We start from the raw sequence: 19,959 nt of genomic DNA on the forward strand, positions 1-19,959 counted from the left end.
TATGTAACTCTTTATTGCAGGGAAAAAGGAGAGTGATGAAACTTTTACATGAGAAGTTTAAATTTAATAATTATTGACACTGTTGGCTGGTAAACCATGGCTGTTGCTCTCCACAGCCAGGTCTTCTACCTTTGTGGATAGCTGTAACTTCGAGGAGGAGGACATCTGTGGGATGATTCAGGGAACTGGAAAGGCGGAGTGGGAACAGCGTAGTTCTGTGAGTGGAGGGCCTGAGACTGACTTCACCACCATGGGGCAGTGCAAAGGTGAATGTCCATCATCACAAAAGTTCTGGGTTTTCTTTTGTAGCCCTGAAAGTATATTTTCAATTAAAGCTGAGACTGTGAAACTTTCCACAGATTATATACACACACAGGTCTCTTTACTAAAATGAGTAAGTTCAAACTAAAACTAAAAGGTCAATATTTTGCTGGCACCAACTAGAGGCAATGATCTATGTAGAATAGAGCATATCAGAGGTCTCCAACCCTGGTCCTCGAGTGCTACTGTCCCGCTTGTTTTCCAAATATTCCTACCCTACTCACTGCTGATTACCTGGATCAGGTGTGTTTAACCAATCAGGAACTGTAAGAGTAGGGATAGTTGGAAAACAGGCAGGACAATAGCGCTCGAGGACCAGGGTTAGAGACTCGGGGGTGTATTAACATTAGAGAATCAATAGTACACAGAAATATGGCTGCAGGTCTGCAACGCTATTAAGCAGAATGATAGATGGTCTATACACTAGACAACGACTTACATTACACATGTACATGTTTGTGTGGTTAAATATTACTGCTCCTTCCCCTTATCTGCTCTCAAAGGTACCTATCTCTGGTGTATCTGACCATATTTGAAAACAAAGGTAACCGACAACAGCAGCCTGTACAAAGTACAGGCTAGGCTTGAGGGTCACATTTATGTTGTCTAGTCAGTCAAGATGATCATGAAAGTGCTACTTAGAGGTACGGTTAGTAGGAATATAATACCCATTGTATCTACTGAGTCTTACACTGCTGGTAGGCTTCATGTACATCAGACAGGAGTAGTAAACACAGCACTAGATATACTCATCATTTCCTCTTATTATATGGTGAAGCTAAATTCCATGCTAATTTAATTCCCTTCTACAGAGTATTTTTCCCTAGGTCTTTGTAAAAATTTGAAACATAATTTTATGGTTTTCTGTAGTTGTCTAAAAAAATTAAGGTCCCTGATTATTTTGTCAACAATACAACCATTTTTAGCGTTAACTACACTATTATACTAGGGCTATATCAACAGAGCTAAAGAGAAGAGAAACAGCCCTAACAAGAAATGTTAGGGGTGTCAGCAGTGTGACTCCACAGATGGATCTTGTAGGTTGGATACTGAAGGAAGACTGATATCCAACAATTCACCTGTCAAAAAAAAAAAAAAAAAAAACTAGGGGTGACTGTATTTCTGTGCATTGAGAAAGACAGACTAAACTGACTGAATTGGACAGAAAAACCCCAATTTTTTCTGGCTTTGCTCAGGGAAAGGCTACTTCATGCACTTCAGAACAGCCTCTGCTGACCCTGGTGACCGAGCGTTCCTCGAGAGTCGCTGGCTTTACCCCAAACCTGGAGCCCAGTGTCTGCAGTTCTTTCTCCACAACACTGGTGCAGCTGATGATGTTTTCAATATGTGGGTCCGAGAGGATGACAAGGCCAGCCCCAGTGGTAAACTGAAGCTCTTTAAGAGCATTTCAGGTAATCAATGTAATATCACCTGATGAATGATAAGGGTAATGGTAATAATTAAAGTCCTGTGAGTAACACCAGATGATACTCAGAAATCTCACTTTTAAAAGATTGCTTAAGGGTGATTCATAACTTTTCTCTGTGGTAGGAGGTGCCATGGGTTCCTGGGAGCTACATAACGTCAATCTGAACATGACAGAGAAGGTTCGCGTGGTTTTTGAAGGGGTGAGGGGAAAGAGCCCATCAAAAGGGGGGTTCTCTTTGGATGACATTAACCTATCATCCACAAAGTGCCCACAGCACATCTGGCACATCCGCAACATCACTGGCCTGATGGCCACCACACCGGCAGGAAAGAAACTGTATAGCCCTCGCTTTCTGTCTCCAGCAGGTTACTCCTTCCAGGTAAATCCCTTCATTTTCAACTGTATAATTTATACATACATACAACACAGAGAACACAGCTCTGGAATACATATTTGTGATACAGTACTATTATGAAAAACACAATACAAGTTAAAGCCATACCACAAAAAAGAAACCAATTAAATAAAAATAAAATTGGAACTCCTGGTGAGGCCTCTAAGAGTGGGCACCAGTAAGCGAAGAAATAGTACTAAAGGTAATATTTCACTTCATTGGGTTGATAATCAGAATCAGTCTTAATACAAGCACACTGAAAAATGTTACTACACAAAAGTTCCATTGTATACCTTCAAGTCTGAAAACACAGCCAATAATTTGACAAGTCAACAATATTCACATGACAGGTCAATATTTGGAAACATGTTATTAAGCTCATTTGGTCCTGTGTAATCTATGAACCACCTTCAACTGTACGAGACCATGCCATTTTACCAATAGAAAAGTGTAAAACATCACCTGATGCCGCTCTGTGTTCTGTAGGTAGGCATGTACCCAAACGGTCAAAGCAACAATCCGGGGTACATGGCCCTTTACTTCCACCTGACCTCTGGCCCCAACGACCACAGCCTCAAGTGGCCGTGTCCATGGCAGCAGGCAACCATGGTCCTGATGGATCAGCAGTCTGACATCAGACAGCAAATGAACATGCACCGAATGATCACCACTGAACCCGACAAGATGTCCTCTGATGGTGAGATAAAGGGGGGTGAAGCTGGAACAAAGCAGTCCCTTTCCATGTGTTGTATCAACTTAGCTTCCCAAACTCAGTGAGTTGTTGAGTTGGTTAAACAGAGGATGACAGTCCAGCTGTTTCTCTCAGGTACTGAGTACTACTGGGATGATCCCAGGAAAGTGGGCTCTAAAGTGACTGCATCTGATGGAAGCTATTATTATCGAGGCCCAGGCAGCGGGACAAGTACCTTCATCACGCACAGCAGACTGAGGAGCAGAAACTTCATCAAAGGAGATGACGCCTTCTTCCTCTTCAGTCTGGAAGGTACAGAGTCATTCAGACAGCCCCAGGACATCACACACAAATATTTTATATCCAGATCTCATCCTGTCTCTAAAACTGGCTGTTGTCTACTTGTTCTCAAGATATATCCAACCTGTTAGTATCTCAGCCAGTACCTCCCTCTGCTGTGCATGACGATGGAAGCCTGGTGAAGGCTGCTGCAGATCAAGGTGCTCCCTATGGAGCTGCAAGTAACCTTACGGCAGTCACAGCCATGGCAGCATTTGTGGCAGCTGCCATGTTGGTGGTTGCCATACTGATTGCAGGGAATGCCTGGAGGACGAGGAGAAGAAACCAGGAAAAAGACGACGTGGTAATCATACAGGGCATGCCAGGATTCATGGAAGTCAGTGTGAGTCAGGCAATTAAGTCCATTCACAAGATTGCATTTAAGCTAGTAATAACCTACTGTGCCTCACTTAAAGTACAACAAACTGTGACGCTTATAGAATGACTACTTAAGTTGTTTCTCTTTCTTTAAAGGAGCTCCCGGCCAAAGATTTACCCTGTCCCTTCACCATTCCATAAAATCCTGATCAAAGGAAAAAGCTGAACTGAGCAGAAGAGAGGGCACATCACTAAATGATCTCTACTACGTCTACTGTACTTGATCATATTGTTGCCTGAATCTTTTTCATATATAATCTGAAGTGGTAGGGTAAAAAAAAAAAAAAAATTTTTGACAGCTTTCATCTTTTGTTCTCCTCCATTAGTAATTGAGAGTGATTTGTTATGGTTACTTTTAGGTGACCTTAACTATATAGCAACTGTAAACTGTAAGGTTATTAGAAAGGCTTAATTTAGAGCTAAAAAACTGTGAAAAACTAAACTGTCAGACACAATAAACTTCCGTCATTCAAGTTTGAAAGCTGTGTTCCCATCACAAACTAGGCCATCTGTACCCTTCAAAGTAAATACAACACATATCTATAAGATAAAACAGGTAGATCTGAACAGTTTTCAATAAGACTGAATTCAACAATGGGATTAAATCTATTACAATCTCAACAAATATGTACTGAATTTGAAATACAAATACAAAATACCTACCAAGTGAAACAGTTGCCAATTTATTTCAAGACTATTTATTTTATGGTGTTGTGAAGTAAAACTGTTGGCATATAAATTCATTTTGAAGTTGAAATTGGCTGAAGGTTGTGAAAATCTCTGTAATTCAATAGAGAAAAAAAAAAATCTGTGTGTAGTAGCAACAGCAGCCACAGGGAGGCAGTCAATATGATTGTTCAGAGTGCATTTATCATACAGGGAAACTCTCATTATTATATTATATATCATCTTTTGTCTTTGACTGTCACATAAACATGTTTTAAGCATCACATCACTATTTAGACAAAAGTTCAAGTTAATAATTTTTATTATGAGATAGTCAAACACATCAGCATGATTCATTCTCAGCTAGAAGGCTGTAAAGCATGAACTAACTCACACTGCTTCATTGATGTTGTATGTGCCTTTCACACAGTCACCTTCTCACATTGTGCTGAAGTTCTGAAACAAAACTCAACAATCATTTGCTTACAGTGTGCACTTTCACCTGTGGGACATTTCATGAAGTGGGGCTTCTGAATGGGGATATGTTACCTGGAAATAGAAATCAACACCAACTCTTTATATGCAAACATTTCATTGAAAAAAAAGAGATTAAAATTTATTTGAATTAATCAACCAACCCCCTTCTTCAAATACCCCACTGTTCTCTAAAACATCATCTATTGTCAAAAACCAAATTATAGAACTTTGTAACATCCAACAAACTGATTCTCAAGTAAACTGGTTCAAATAAAACCAAAAGGAAGACCTTAAGCACAAGAGGCCACAATTCTCTTAGGGATTGTCTATAATATTTTACTAACACTTTACAATAAGGGTACAAGTCATGCACTGAGGTAATGTTTGTTTAACACATGTTTCCTGATGATTTAATGATGTAACAGATCATCAATTAGAGGATGTTAATTCACATTTAACTTATACATTTACTGATATGACACAAAATTAGCTGCACACTTTTGAACTAATCACAACAAAAAAATCACAGTGACCCGATCATTTGTTAATAATTACTAAGGAATTCATGATACATCCAATTAATTCATGCATTAAATCATTGTGAATAAAACCTTAAATACTATTTAAGTATATGATTTGTAATCTCATTGTAAAGTGTTGACATTTGAAATTTTAGACTAAAGACATGACATTTTATAACTTAACATCAAAGGTGTTGTAACAATAACTTTAATCATTTGGGTGAAGTCATCTGATAGTCTTGCCAGTGTTTGGTATTTATACACCCTCAAAGTTTCTACATCACATTTGTGCTCAAACGTTATTAGACAATTATGATAGATCAAATTCAGTTTTGAATTATGTTGAAAAAATATTGGGGTGAAAAAAAAACAAAAAAAAACAAATGAAAAGGGTGTTTTATAGTGAGAAACCCAAGAATTAGAAATGAAGGTTAACAGCAAGGGCAACTCAAAAATTAACCAATCAATGTAAATGTCACTGTTAATTACATTTATATTGTTACTGTATGCACATATACACCTTTCCCAAATTATCTATAAACACACAAATGCACAAATGTGCCAACGGCTCGTGCCTAGAGGTCAGCTGCCATAAGATTTCAAATACACCCCTGAATCTTTGTCAGTGTACAAAGTAGCCATGCAAAGCTGCAAAGACAAACAACAGCTCAATGGCAGCCCGAAATGAGATGTAAAGTATTTGAAATGCAAAGAATTAAAAACCCAGAAATCATTAATTAAATTTGCAGAAGACTGCATTGTACCAGCTTTCCCTTTGTTGCCCATACACCAGAACTCCATTCAAACAAATGAGCAGAGAGGTACACATCTTTGCTAGAACAGCTTTAACAGCTAGAAGAGAAACAACTGAAAAGGTTCGTCTTTGTCAAAGCCACAAAGACCAGAAGAAAGACAAGCATGAAGGCCTCAATGATCGGGTGGGAAAACTGAGGCAACAAACTTCGTGCATTCACGTTAAATCCTTACAGGACACAGACCTCTGTCAGTCCTGTGTTTTATCTGAAGCTTCCACATATTTTCATCATAATATGTTACAGAGCTCGTAATGCATCTGATTCTCTGTTTGTCAGCCTGTACCCTCTCACAGTACCTTCAGACTAACACTGTGTGATCATCCTCAGTACTGCAGCCAACTACACCCACACAAGAAAATAATACAACACTCGGCTGCTGCTCTGAACAGGCCTGATGCCAGCGAGTACAAAAATAATGCACGTGCCACTCTCCACACAGACATTTTTATAAAATGATTTCAGGGTACATAGTTCAACAAGCGATGATCACGTTATATGGAGCCATGATCTTTTTAGCTTATCTTAGAAGCTAATATTAATGGATACAATATTCTGCTAGTATTTTTATTTTCCTCATGTTAATTTTACTGATAATAGTCTGCAAGTAAATTTGCATCAATCCTGCAAAAAATAATGGATTAACTGATTAGTCAATCAACATGCTATAATTTAAATTGCTATAATTTGCTATAAATAGATCATTTACATAATTTATCACAAAAAAAGCATAACATTCTCAAATACCTAGAATTTACTCATTTTACTCTTTGTTTTATAATACAATGTGATTTTGTGCTCTAGAATATTCTGATGGGCATTTAGCTCTTTTTATTGACATTTTCTAAACTAAAAGGAGCAAATAAATAGATAATTGCATACTGTCACCATTTGGTAGAAAATTATGCTTGTCTGATCATAAGTTAGACACCTGAATGATGGGATTCTGTTTACCTTTACTGCCCAGTTCAGGTGAAACTGGGCTGTGCTGATATCTCTTGATGGTTAACTGTGGGTGGAAGGTTTAACCACATGCTAATATCACATTAATAGGGTGTTAAATAACAGTTTGCAATAAAGACTATGTAGAATGGTTTTACTTTTGTGTAAATACAGGTAGCTTTTTCCTCCTGCATAACACACTGTACTTAGAAAAAAAGAAAATGCTATCTATTATGTACCAGGGGCAAAAAAACAATTTCAGAAGCTAATTCTGAGAGCATAAAATTATTACTGTAATTACTGTATTAAACAAAAAAACTAAGCTTCTGGGTGTGTTAGATCCCTGTTAGTAAGAAAATGCTTTCAAGATACAATAAAAATAAGCTCCAATCTGACAGAATCAGCATCGACAAACAAATTGGTATTATATAATTCAGGTCATCTGTAGCCTGAAGGAACATTTAAGTTTGATATTTAAACACTTTTAAAAGACTTAATGCTCCACTCCAGACACAGCTTTATAGCAGCTAAAGCTGAAATAATCACGTCTGAGCTGCACAATAATCAGACCTGTAAGGAACAAATATCAGATCATTTAATTAATTCTTATTTATCTGAAAAGGCAGGGAAGTCACATTAGTATTGTAAGGTGGAGGCATCAACATAGAAATCTGCTGTGCCTTCTTTGTAACTACAAACACAACTCCATACACAACAAACAGTGTTAACGTAAATACACACCGAACACTTGTACTTGTACTACACTTTCAGCCTCAGTACCGTTCTCCAGTCTGTGATACAAAATGGTAAATGAACCAATCCAGTACAAGCTGACAGTGTAGCATTAAAAACTGGATTCAGTGGCAGGTCATTTTAATAAGGCAAAGACATAATAGTCACATTTGGGTCTACTGTTTGTCAGTCATCACTTCATCACTGTGCTTCTGTTTTTTCACCAATCATGGCTTAGTTCAGCCATTGTTTACAGAAGTGAAATACTGTAACAATTTTTTGAACTGACAAAGATAAAGTAGTTTTGGTGCATCCACACCTAAACTGTGCAAGAGAGAGGATAAAAGCCCTCAATATCTGAAGAAATCTAAAACAAAAAATGATGGCTTCTAATCCCCTGCATCTCAAAACTTTGCAAACAAAAATGTAAAACTTTACTTTGCAGATCTGCAATTTCCAGGCATTTTCCTACCAATTACCAAGAAGTCTCTGTAATTTGGTAGCAATTACGGGTTGATTGAAATTAACTGCTGAATTCACACAAACTCTCAGCACATTCAATATGACTGTATTATTTTGAAGTTAGAAGTTGACCAAAAACACTGGATTTCTTATAAACTTGATTTTTACAGAGGATAAAGTTTTCAATAATAAATGAATCATGTATGGATAACTGCTTCAATATTTAAACTGGCCTTTTTTTTCTCCTAGAAAACTATTTTCTCTATAATTAGTACCAAATTACAAGATTCCTTCAATGTAACCTTTTTCAATTATGGATCTATAAAAAAAAGCTAGTCTAACACCTCAGTTTTAGACTTAACCTTAACACACACACTCACTAACACAGCTTTTCTGAAGTCTACACTTGGACAATATCTTCATATAATATAAAGAACACAATTTAATCACACTGACTTGTCATGCATCAGTGAATACAAAGGGGAGCGCTTTTCCAAACCTTCCTGCAGCACTTCATAAACCACAGATTACAAAGCCCTTACTCATTGTTTGATAAGGTATAGTACAATTGTGTTGAGTTTATTCTTGCAGGGAACCTGGTCAACAGCAGCACCGATACACAAAACTACAAATATGATCATTTATTTGTCTGTGGGATGAACAGGAGATATTGGAGCTACAAAGATCATAAATGAAACTCAAAGACAAGAAACTTCAAATAGCTTAAAGGAATATCTTTATCTTAGAAAATACGTATTTTTGGACCAGGTCTTTGTAAGCTATGGAAAATATTTGGTCTAACATTGTTTTTTATTGACTTCATCCATTGGTTTCAAGCCAGGTATTCTTATTTGAGGACCAGTGATTACAACACAGACGGTCTTGATCATGTACCACAGTTTGCTAATTTAAAAGTGCTGTATAGTGCTGTAAGTGGTTGGAGTCACATATTTTAGGCCAGTAGTGTACTTAAATGGAAACTTTGGAATTCAGACACATACAAATAAAGTTTCTAGAAAAATAGGGCTTTTGTAATAAATACTGTGACTTTTCCTTTGACTACGTTTTTTGCTGCATTATCTTTTAATATTGCAAGGAGTAAGCACAGTATTAAATAAGTCTCAGACAAAATTTATATATCCATAAGTTTATATCAGTTGCTTAATTGAAATGAAAATGTACTTTCTCTCAAATCACATTACCCATTAAGACACAATATTGCTCTAAATTTGGGCTCTACAAAATTAGTGAACCAGTTACTGGTAAGCCATATATGCCATATTACTGACTGACTTTATAACTCTTCTCCACCTGCGTGTTACAGCTACATTGCAGTTTAACTAAATGGTAGATGCCACACACTAAACAACAGTTTAACATTTAGTTAAGTATTTTATATAATACTAGCACTTAGCCAGTACCAGAATTAGAATATGTCACTTATAGTTCCAGTGTAGCTGTTCAGTAGAGTCACATAGTCTGTCTTTAACAAGAAAAAAGTGGAAAAATTAGCAATAAGCAGCCTTTTGAAAAAAAACAAAAAACATCTGTGCTCTAATATATTAATGAATTATTTCCTATTTCCAACTGCAGCGGCTTTAAGTACGTACAGAGCTGACGTGCAGGTGAAGCCAAACCTGTTGTTATAGCAGCAATTAATTTTGTTAGTTAACTTGTGAATGCCAAAGGGCACTTATGTAGAAATTATCTGATATTTCAGCATAATAGGGTGGGTTCGACGAAGAGGAACCAAGAGGATAAAAACCAAGATTTCTGCTCTATAACAAAAATACATTCCACTACAGCCATCCACCATAATCCTGTCTTACTGCTGTCGTAACGAGTACAACAAAATTCGATACCTTAATTCAGCATTTTTTTCAAAACTGCATGTTTTATGACATTTCTATCACATTCATAAAACTCATTGTCATGCAACTTCCAGCATTTCTTGAAACAATTCTCTCTCCTGTCTTTCAAATATTATTTAGATGCACCAGGGAAATACTTCCACAGGAGAGTAGCGCTACAATTCTGGATTTGCAGTCTATCTATCAACTCTCTGATTCATGTGTAAACTAATTAAAACATTAACAGTATCAGCACTGCATAAACTTTAAAGCCATTATGTATAGAATTTGAAAAATATGGTGGCAGCAACAAAACAACTGCACCAATTTCTCCCAGGATTGTCTGTATTTTATACAAACAATAACTTCTGTCTTTAGAATAAATTGAAAAATGCTACCAAAAAAAAAAAAAAAAATCTATATAGTGATATTATACTACCCCACACAACAGAGCAGCAGTTCACTGTGTGTCTGCTATTGTCTCAGTGAGACGGAACAGTGATTTACCAATCAACATGTAGATTCTAGACTGTATTGGATAATTACACTATTATGTGAGGTAAAATTAAAGTGTACTTGGCTATAGTTCATAAACACACGTTTTCTGCCACAGCTACAACTACCAGTCTTTTTTGCTTGTACTATATCATATTCATAAATCAGTTCTGCCTTCTAACCTTGCAAGTCAGACTAACTTCTGATAATTGTTCTGCACATTCCCATAACGTTAACCTACTTATTAATGTGCTATTTCTGTTTTGCAGTCAAAACACAACACTCATGGTATTTGGTAATTGGAAGCACAGTCAAATGATGCTAAAAATACTCTCCGAGTATGGAGACTTTTGTAACTAAAATGCTACAAAGCATAAGGCAACAGGACAGAACACAAAGAGCTCTTACCTTGCTCAGATTAACGTTTTAGAGTGAGGGGTCTCTCCAAACTATTTCAACTTGAAAACTGTCTGAGGAGCTAGCAGAGACAACCTCAGTATCACCTTGTACCATGGAACTTCCTCTCAATAATGGTTAACACAATGCTATAATATTAGACGATAAAAATAGAATTAGTATTATCATTCATTATGAAATAACAGGACAGGACTCTAGTTTCATCACAGATTATTTTAAGATGAAAAGGATTTTTTGGGGGGATCTTCAGGTTTCAGACATACCTAATCCGACTGTATATTTCTAATCACATCCCTGATTGTACTAATGAGATAAAGTGCCGCACTGAAATTCATCAAGAGAGATGCAACTATTTAGATGTGACGTAGAGCACAGATTATTGAATTTGTGCTCTTGCAACCTTCATTTTTTTTCTCACATTACATATTCTCTCTGCGTGCTAATTTCTCTCAATAACTGAGAATAAAAGCTAGAACAGGATGTACTATCCCAGGAGCACTGACTTCTGGAATACAGTCATTAGAAGAAACAGATGCAGTTCATTTCAAAGCAGTAAATGGGTGTGCACTTAGCACACAGGCAGCAGAAAGAAAGTGTAGCTGTACACCCCTCAGGCTTCAATTTACACTCTGCATGAAACTGAAATTTACTGTAGAAGATCACATGAATAACATGCAGAACTATAGTCAATAACTTAATCAGTTTAAACTTCAGGCTGGCCACTCATAACTCTGTATGTTCTATTTTATAGGGAGCAAACAACTTCTCCACTGTGATGGTCTATAAAGTTATATTTGTTTTTTTCATGCGAACAATGCAAAAGTGTAAATTGAGCTTTAGGACTTCACTGCACAGTTTGATACAAGTAACCTCTTTTATAAGCGCTGAGAGGGTAGAAGGTGGCCACAACAAATTTCCCATCAAAGGTGCGGCCTGTCAGCAACCTCTGAGCCTCTTTGGAGTCGCTGGAATTGGCATATTCTACAAACACCTGGTGGGCAAATAAAGGATGAATTAGTGGATGAAAGTATGTAAACCTGGATGTCCTCTGGCAGGGGTGTGGTGCATTCTGGTCCTGTTTATTTCTTGTACAAAATGCAGCTTCTTCTTATGCAAATGTGATGTTTAAAATTTTCCTTTTTAATAAATTTACAAACATTCCTAAAATTCTGTTTTCACTTTGTCATTATGTGGTACTAAGTGTAGATTAATCCGAGAAAAAAAACTAAAACAACTGTAGTATCAGGCTGCAACATAACATAATAGAGTCAGAAGGCATTGCTGCTGGACCCAGCGGAGTGTTTCGGGAGAGAGAGTAAAGAACTATTAAAAATCATTCATCTGTTTAGATTCTATTTCAACATAGAATAAAAAGCATGTATTGCCTTCTTTTCCCTATATTTTACACCACATTTTCTCCTGTTACTGCACAACAAAGTGCATAATGTTTGGTGTGCTAAGATAAATTTGAAGTGGAATAAATGTTTTGAAAACTCCTTGGAGTTCCTTGATTTTAGATGAACAGAAACATCTTTAAGACCCTGGTTTATAAAACAGCCGACGTACCTGTCCTTTTCCTGGGTTCTCCTTGGGGATGAGCAGAGAAACCACTGAGCCATACTTCTGGCACTCCTCTTTCATGTCCTCCAGGATGTCTGCAAACAACAGTGAAGCATTCTTAATTACTTTAATCTCTGCAAACATGAAGGCAATTCGATATCAATTCAGAATTGTATTCATAGCTTAAGGAGAAGAAAAAACTATGCTCTACCTTCATACTCTTCTTCATTGTGCAGATGGGAGTCATCAATCAGGTTGAGCAGACGTAGAACAGGAGAGGGCAGAAGAACCAGGTCCTCAATGTGAGGAGCTGGCACGAACATATACACTGGTAAATATGGCACACTAAGAGATAGACTAATCCTGAAAAACTTCACAAATATTGACACATACCAAAGGGGATACTGAAAAATGGACTTAGCAGGGCAGTTTCAGCTGTGCATCTTAGCTTTGGGTCACTGAGAAGCATGCTGCAGACATAAAGTAACAAAGTCCCAGTCAATACCTAGAGATGTTATACAGACTGCTTACACAACAGACACAATTATGTTATCATACAGTATAGCTCATAGTAATATAAGAAATATAATAGAGTATGTTTACCTTTTGATAAGGTCTCTGAGGTGATAGACAGGGATGGCAGGGCACACCAGACTGTTGCTGGCAAAGATATGGTCAACAATGGCAGCACTGTTTTCCTACAGGACAGGAAAACAGACACAATTTTAGTATTGCAGGAAGGTGTTTGCATTAACAGATTTGTGGAAATTATGTAAATTTGTATAACTTTCAAAATGTTTTATTTCAGTCCTATATGTATTATATAATTAACTCTGGTTGTATACATTTTACTCCATACTTTGGGCATAGTTTTTCTATGTAAAGCACTTTAATATACAGTTTGCACTGCTTGCAATTCCCTAGCTTTCTGCATAGATGTTTCATGAGTCACAAATATCAACAAACACAATATTTCTGAGCTGATAAAACCAAACACCCAGGTTGCAAATACTTGTCATTATAACACTGCATTTTGAAACAAATTTATAGGTAGATTTAAAAAGATCCCTTTTCATGATACAAGGCTTTAGTAAACAAAATAACATTAATAAAAACATTATGACCACTTGTACTTAAACTGCTTCATTATGGTCCCAGTCTAGTATCAAGGATTTGTGCAGTAGATGTGATCATTTTTGACCATGTCTAGTGCTTTGAAACTCTGAACCACTTTAAACCAGGGGTCATGGACCCTGGCCCTCGAGGCCCACTGTCCTGCTTGTTTTCCAGATATCCCTGCCCTGCACACTGCTGATTACCTGGATCAGGTGTGTTCAGCCAATCAGAAACTGGAAGAGCAGAGATAGTAGGAAAACCAGCAGGACAGTGGGCCTTGAGGACCAGGGTTGGTGACCCCTGCTCTAACCCACTGTTGCTTCATATAAATTCCTTGCTTCAAAAAGCTTTGTTTTATCCATCCTACCTTCCACTCCTGTGAGCGGACAGTGTCTTTGAGCTTGATTCCTGAGAACATCTCCAGCAGGATGATGCCCAGGCTCCACAGGTCCACAGCAGCTGTGCAGCCCGAGTCCCCCTCCATCTCCACTCCAGCCTGAGCAAGGCTGTTCTGAAGCTCAGCCTCCGGAGCGCGATACCCGTCTGTCTGAATGTACTTGACATCCTGGAATTAGAAATTAATACTTAATAATTGCAGATTCTCTTTTACTGACCTTCAAATTATTAGCCACACACACCTGGTTTCCCTCTTTGAAACTGAGGCCAAAGTCAATGAGCTTGAAACACTCATCATCAGCACTCCAGAGGATGTTGCGTGGCTTGAGGTCGGCGTGGACGTAGCCTTCCCTGTGGAGAAAGGCGAGAGCCTCCAGTATGTCTCTGGCACAGTGCTGAACAAGCCACATGGAGTGGCCCTGCTGGGGTCTGCCAAAAAAATATCATACTACTCATGTTAGTATTTTCTTTTTGTAATTTTTATTAAATCACAAGTGGAACTGTGCAAACAACATTTCACTTGTGATTTAATTACAGCTTATGAATGTAGTCTGAAAGAGAGGATGCTGCTTTGAAGTGTGTAAATTCAACACATTTCTGTAGGCTACAGTATGTAATACTGTTAGTGGAATCTTTACATGGTGGTACCTGATGATGACTGGCAAACTGCCGGTCAGTCACATTACTCACCTACCACCCTGGGTATTACTGCTGCCTCTCACCAACAGCTCAGACACACTGACATCCAAGAGCTCCAGCAGAAGACAGCGGGTGGCAACACCCATACAGCTGTGGTTGGTGAACACCCCGTACAATGTCACTGAGAAGAGAATAAATCTGTCATCAGAAACAGCATGGCCTTTACGGCTCTCTTCCCTTTTGCTGATGAGAAAGTAAACACTACCTTCTTAGTGGCCAACGTTGTTCACTTTAAAATTATAACAGGGTACAGTCTTACTTGATAATATGATGAAATGAGAAGCCAGGTCAAAACAGATTTTCTAGAAGAATTTGGCATTCACTCTACACATAAGGGCATTAGACTCCACCATGAAAATTGTTCTGCCGCTTGTTATTTTTATTGAATGACTTCAGTGTTACTGTGCTAGAGGAGGTGGTGTAAACACATCCCTGCCTATGGCATACAGAGAAGTCTGCATGTTTTCACAGCTTAAAATAATGTTACCGATATTTTTATGTCCCTGGATGTCCTCCAGCACGGACCTCTCCTTGTGATACCCGTAATCTCCTCCCTGAGTGTCGGCTTGATACTCCTTGACAGCGGCGGTGGAGGCTCTGCCTGAGCTGACCCGGTACACCGAGGCCGAGACTCCTTGGCCAAGCCGTGACTGGACGGTCCATATCTCGCCGAAGATCTCGAAGAGCACGGGCTTCATGCTCTGGTCTACGCTACCTTGCGAGGCCACGGTGCTGTCCGGACGCGGCGCCTGTATCTTTGCGTTGGGCTCGGAAGCGCCGCAGTGAGCCATTGGAGACAGGAGCAGAGGAGCCAGCTACTTGATAGGTGTGAGCAGCTGCATGAGCACTGCAAGCGACCTGGGCATAAACTAAACAGGACGTGTCAACAGCAGGTAGCAGACCATTCAGCTACACCCGCAACCTTGTGGAGACTAAGCGCAGAGCAGTATGCTAACATGTTAGACTACTGCTTGCTCACTGAGGGTGCCAACATAAAGTCAGCTGAAAAAGTTAATCTTGCTGCCTCAGCTCCGACACTAGCCATCGAACATGAGCACAAAACTAACAACTTCCATTATAACATTACACAAGAAAACGCTCTCCCCGTAATACACCGGGTATAACTACCGCATTTTAATTAAATATAACAATTCGCTAAAGTCTGTCAAGTTTCACCTGTAAACTAGTTGTTGATATTAATCTGACTTCCTCCCCTGCTCTCCTCCTGCCGCTTTGCAGTACGTGTTTTCCTGCAATCTGCCCCCTGTCGGCGAGGAGAGTGCTTACACCATTTTTCTTCCTGCTGTGTCAACTTTTACTACCAACAACTATGCTTGTTGATTGATTGATTGGCCTGTATTCGTACGGGATGTATTGGTTGGGGGATAAGAATGAAGGATCAAACTATTAGCCACCACGAACAACATAATCGCATATGGCTTCACACATGCATTTTTTATTGTCCAATGCATAACAACTCTGTAAAATATAAAACATCAGGTTGTTCTTGCATAAGCGTCTTCTAAAGCTTATAGCTAAATTTATAATCTGCAACCCAAGTATTTGAGTCTGTCATGATAGTATACTATCTCAAAACTCAACATCTGATTTACATCAGTATTAGCCCAAGTTTGGCATTTAAAATTTTTACATTTGTCACTAAACATTTTTTTTTATTTGGAAGCGTAAAAAACCTTATTAGCACCAAAGGTAATGTTTTCAGATGAGGGCATTGCCTCATAAGGTCAGGCAGAATTTTCTTTTTTTAATCCTTTAACCCTGTCCAGCTGCTTGATATACATCATGAGGATCTGGATGCCTTGTTTTCTCTTGATGAATAAATCCCGTTTATTTTGACGATTATAAAGGATGACAGGATGTTCACCGGAAACAGACGAGTCATCCTCCCGGAAAGGGAAACTTGAACAAAATGAGGTGGTGTTTTTGAACATTTGGCAGAAAACGTTCTTCTTGCACATTCGTCCTGTATAGGGGAGCTACGGGAAACGGTCTTTGTTTGAAGGCGTGGGTTTTAAAATCTTGAAACAGTAAGTTTGTGACTTAATCTAAACGGGGATCTGCTGTTCATTGGCTGATCCCGTAATTTCACAGGTGAGCATGACCAGGCATACAGCCACTGAAGATACTTCACTTCCTCCAGGTTGTGAGGACATGACACAGGTCCTCATAAAACAGGCGTTCAGTTGTTTATGCTTTCACACAGGTAACCGGGTAGGTAAGATAACATTTAATAGTAAGGCTAGTTCGCCCTGAACGGGATGGCATTAGATTGCTAGCTAGCGGTGTCAACAGGAGCTGGAGCGGCGAGCGGCTGGTTTTTGCTTTAATGGGCACAACCCGCCGAGACCTCGATCTTTCTAAGCCCAGGCTAAGTGCAATGTTGTCATGTCAATCGTTTGTTCATAATGTACTGTCTAGTGCTGGCTATCGTTAGCTGTATATATGTCAATGCGTTTATTAGTTTTTTTCCCCTCCAAACTTTATTTCCATTAAACAAACAAAGGAAACAACATACAGAACAGACAAAAGCATATATGGGGGAAAAGATCATTTCAATGCGTTTATTAGTCAGTATGAAGCTTTTTTTTTTTTTTTTTTTACGTTTTTAGCTGCCGATCGAACTCGAAGTCATTGACATGTGACTTGTAGCTCGTGATTTTCCAAGAAACTTGCCGATGTTTCAGATGGTCGTGTTTCACAGAACTCTGGTTTTCACTCACAGCATGTGAGCAGGAAAACTAATGAGGCAAATTATAACGGTAAATCATGGCGTCAGGAGTGTGGATTCATTGCGTTTATTTTGGTTAGAAGTATCTAAATAGGCAGTATGACATATGGCTCTTTTCCATGCTGCTGTTTTGACAGGGCGTTTTTACTGTGTGGTAAGGTGATCGAGGCTCCACATTTTTTAATTGGTACAGTTTGTGGAGCAATGAGGGCAAAAACTCTTGCAGTCTAAATAAGGGAAAAAATCAGAAGGGGTGTGTCTTCACATAAAATTTTAAATGCTTTAATGTTTTAAATGAGTAAGTCAAGACTGAAGCATGTTGCCCTTGTCTTTTTTTTTTTTTTTAAAGGTGCTTCTGAAAGGTATGAATGACTTTGCAGTTCTCAACACGGGCCGAAAGATGCCCCTCCTCGGACTGGGAACATGGAAGAGTGAGCCAGGAAAGGTAGAGACTGTGCTTTTGTTCCCATGTCTTTAACTGCTCTCATTTGTCCAAATGCAAAAATATCCCTGTAATGTCAGACAATAAAGCTGCATCTATTTCTATAGTACTTTGAATTAAATTACTGTGTGATATCTAAGGTGTTTGTCCAGGGCAGTGCAGGAGCTTTCTAGGGGCATGGACTAAAATTTAAAAAGGAGCACATTGGAATAATATTTCTTAACATTATGCAGCAACCTAGCAATACAGTGTATGATAACAACATCATTACCAGGTCAGTCTGTTGAACTATAACAACCCATATTCAAACAAAATGCAACATGGAATCTACAAAAAACACAGTACCATGCTATATCATTGTACTTCATCAGATGATATCTCTAACTATTGACTGTAATGCCACAGAGGGCCCACCTTCAGTTGTTGGAGAACTTAGAACAGGTGCTTTCTGTTGGCCATACCCCTGAAAATGTCAATGACATCCCTTCTGTTGATGGGCATATCCTTCTCGGTGGCCAACAAGAGGAGCTCCAACAGTCTTTCCTCTTTGCAAAGGCTGCAAAATTTGGTTTTTATGAGCTTTAATTTTGAGAGAGACCATTCCAGTGTGCCATAAGTTTTCAGAAGCACAACAATGTTTGGGAACACCACATCTGCACTGTTTTCTTTTACCACCAAAAACAGAGATGCCACACTGACTGGAGGGAGGCATTGTTATGAGGTGTGAAAGACCCTCAGTTCAGTCAGCAATTTGTCTTCTTCATCAAAACTGTAGAACTGGCAGAGCTTCTTCACAGCTTGGAGTGTCTCTGATGGAACTGTTGTTTTCCATTTCTCTGGCACTGTCAGGTAGTAGAAGGTGTTCAAGATTTCACATGTGGTATATTCTCCTCCTTTTAAAACGTCTCTGAAGCTCCTGTGTCATTGTGCCCAACAAAACATAATAGACCTCAGCATGGTAAGTCTTGCAGAGAAGCGTGGTCCGCAACAGCTGATTTGGCATCACACTTGAACTTTGCTGGTACTTTCCTTCTCCTAGCTTGTCTTGGGACTTCAGATGAGGGGTCCAGGCCCACTGGACCATAGTCTAGTTAAATCTTTTCAAACTCTTCCTCTGTTCTGCTGTGGGCCAACTTCTGCAGTACTCAATCTATAATTTTGTATGCTGAAACTAGGTCCATGTCTCTCTGTTGCAATGCATCAGAAGCAATTGCAGTCACCTAGAAGACTGGACAGGTGATCGCAAGACACAAGAAAAACTCAAAATTGAGAAGGATCATTGTTTCACCAGCTGAAGAGTCTAAGGGATCTTGCTATGTTATTTCCTCAAGGAACAGCATAATAGCTGGGATAACCTTCTTCAGAGTTTTAAGGGCAATTTCTCTTCCTTACAGTGCACATACAAGGCCTTTGGACTTTATTTTAGAATCCTTGATTGAAGCTCCCTATATTGACCACTCATGTTTGCTACCCCATCATAACCCCTATTTTGAGGCCATTTCCTCGCATCTAGGGTCCTTGCTAGTTAGCATGTGCTTTGTTCTTATATGGTATGAATGGCATGTTTTACCGCCCGCCTATTGTAGTTCATTTGGTAAGGCGTTTGTCTGGGATGCAGTAGACGGGAGTTCGAGACCGGTTGACATCATGGTTTGACATAGAATTTCTAATCACATTTTACACTTGTTACAGCGTCATCATGTGGGCATGTTGAAGATTACAGTTCTTTATAACTGTTTCCAGGCTCACTTTCTGTTCGCTGTTGCTCAGTATCTCCCTCATTTAATGCAGTTTCTGTCTCTGTCCCAGGCTTTGCTGTTTCCTTCACACCTTCTGTCTGCTGACTTTCTGCACTGTTTATTCCACTGCACTACTTAGCTATATTGTGTTAACTCATTCTCTAAATTAATTTTGTAAATAAGAAAAGTATACATACAGTTTTGTTTTTTTTTTTTTAAATTTCACTGCACCTTACTCTATTTTATTTTATCTATGCTGCTTATGTACACTTAATATATATGTTACTTGTTATGTCTATGCTTTATGTATGCACCATCTCACCAAAATAAAT

At 38.7% G+C, this 19,959-nt stretch overlaps 3 protein-coding genes across 8 annotated transcripts in view; 2 read left to right on the top strand and 1 right to left on the bottom strand.

Moving 5' to 3' along the window:
- On the bottom strand, positions 1–15,520 carry uhmk1 (U2AF homology motif (UHM) kinase 1). Its single transcript, XM_033325175.1, has 10 exons — positions 15,185–15,520; positions 14,689–14,818; positions 14,241–14,427; positions 13,970–14,167; positions 13,090–13,184; positions 12,880–12,956; positions 12,698–12,796; positions 12,493–12,581; positions 11,797–11,917; positions 1–311 (listed from the first exon to the last, which is right to left on the bottom strand). The coding sequence occupies exons 1-10, from the start codon at positions 15,486–15,488 to the stop codon at positions 178–180; spliced, it is 1,434 nt and encodes a 477-aa protein (XP_033181066.1). The 5' UTR covers positions 15,489–15,520; the 3' UTR covers positions 1–177.
- On the top strand, positions 2,507–4,347 carry LOC113129341 (meprin A subunit beta-like). Its single transcript, XM_033325176.1, has 3 exons — positions 2,507–2,841; positions 2,971–3,147; positions 3,249–4,347. Exons 1-3 carry the CDS (start codon positions 2,637–2,639, stop codon positions 3,617–3,619), a joined length of 753 nt encoding a protein of 250 aa, XP_033181067.1. The 5' UTR covers positions 2,507–2,636; the 3' UTR covers positions 3,620–4,347.
- akr1a1b (aldo-keto reductase family 1, member A1b (aldehyde reductase)) overlaps positions 15,388–19,959 on the top strand; it is a 13,090-nt gene continuing 8,518 nt past the window's right edge. Inside the window, exons 1-2 of one of the 6 annotated variants that reach the window (XM_026305278.1) lie at positions 15,388–15,523; positions 17,796–17,891. In XM_026305278.1, the coding sequence (XP_026161063.1) occupies positions 17,811–17,891 (81 nt within the window). In that variant the 5' untranslated portion in view covers positions 15,388–15,523; positions 17,796–17,810. Of the gene's footprint in view, positions 15,524–15,561; positions 15,591–16,584; positions 16,746–16,777; positions 16,934–17,795; positions 17,892–19,959 lie in introns of those variants that run through there. The other 5 variants (XM_026305279.1, XM_026305276.1, XM_026305275.1 and 2 more) reach the window with 5 other exon arrangements.

This window comes from Mastacembelus armatus, chromosome 4, assembly GCF_900324485.2.
Source record: "Mastacembelus armatus chromosome 4, fMasArm1.2, whole genome shotgun sequence".
NCBI classification, from domain to species: domain Eukaryota; kingdom Metazoa; phylum Chordata; class Actinopteri; order Synbranchiformes; family Mastacembelidae; genus Mastacembelus; species Mastacembelus armatus.

Excerpts from the sequence above, each read along its gene's own strand:
- uhmk1 (XM_033325175.1), bottom strand. The coding sequence starts at position 15,488 with ATGGCTCACTGCGGCGCTTCCGAGCCCAACGCAAAGATACAGGCGCCG. Across the intron at positions 14,819-15,184 it reads CCAGGGACATAAAAATATCG|TGACATTGTACGGGGTGTTC; the intron begins GTAACATTATTT and ends TTCTCTTCTCAG. Across the intron at positions 12,582-12,697 it reads CAATGAAGAAGAGTATGAAG|ACATCCTGGAGGACATGAAA; the intron begins GTAGAGCATAGT and ends TGTTGTTTGCAG.
- LOC113129341 (XM_033325176.1), top strand. The coding sequence starts at position 2,637 with ATGTACCCAAACGGTCAAAGCAACAATCCGGGGTACATGGCCCTTTAC. Across the intron at positions 2,842-2,970 it reads CGACAAGATGTCCTCTGATG|GTACTGAGTACTACTGGGAT; the intron begins GTGAGATAAAGG and ends TGTTTCTCTCAG. Across the intron at positions 3,148-3,248 it reads CTTCCTCTTCAGTCTGGAAG|ATATATCCAACCTGTTAGTA; the intron begins GTACAGAGTCAT and ends CTTGTTCTCAAG.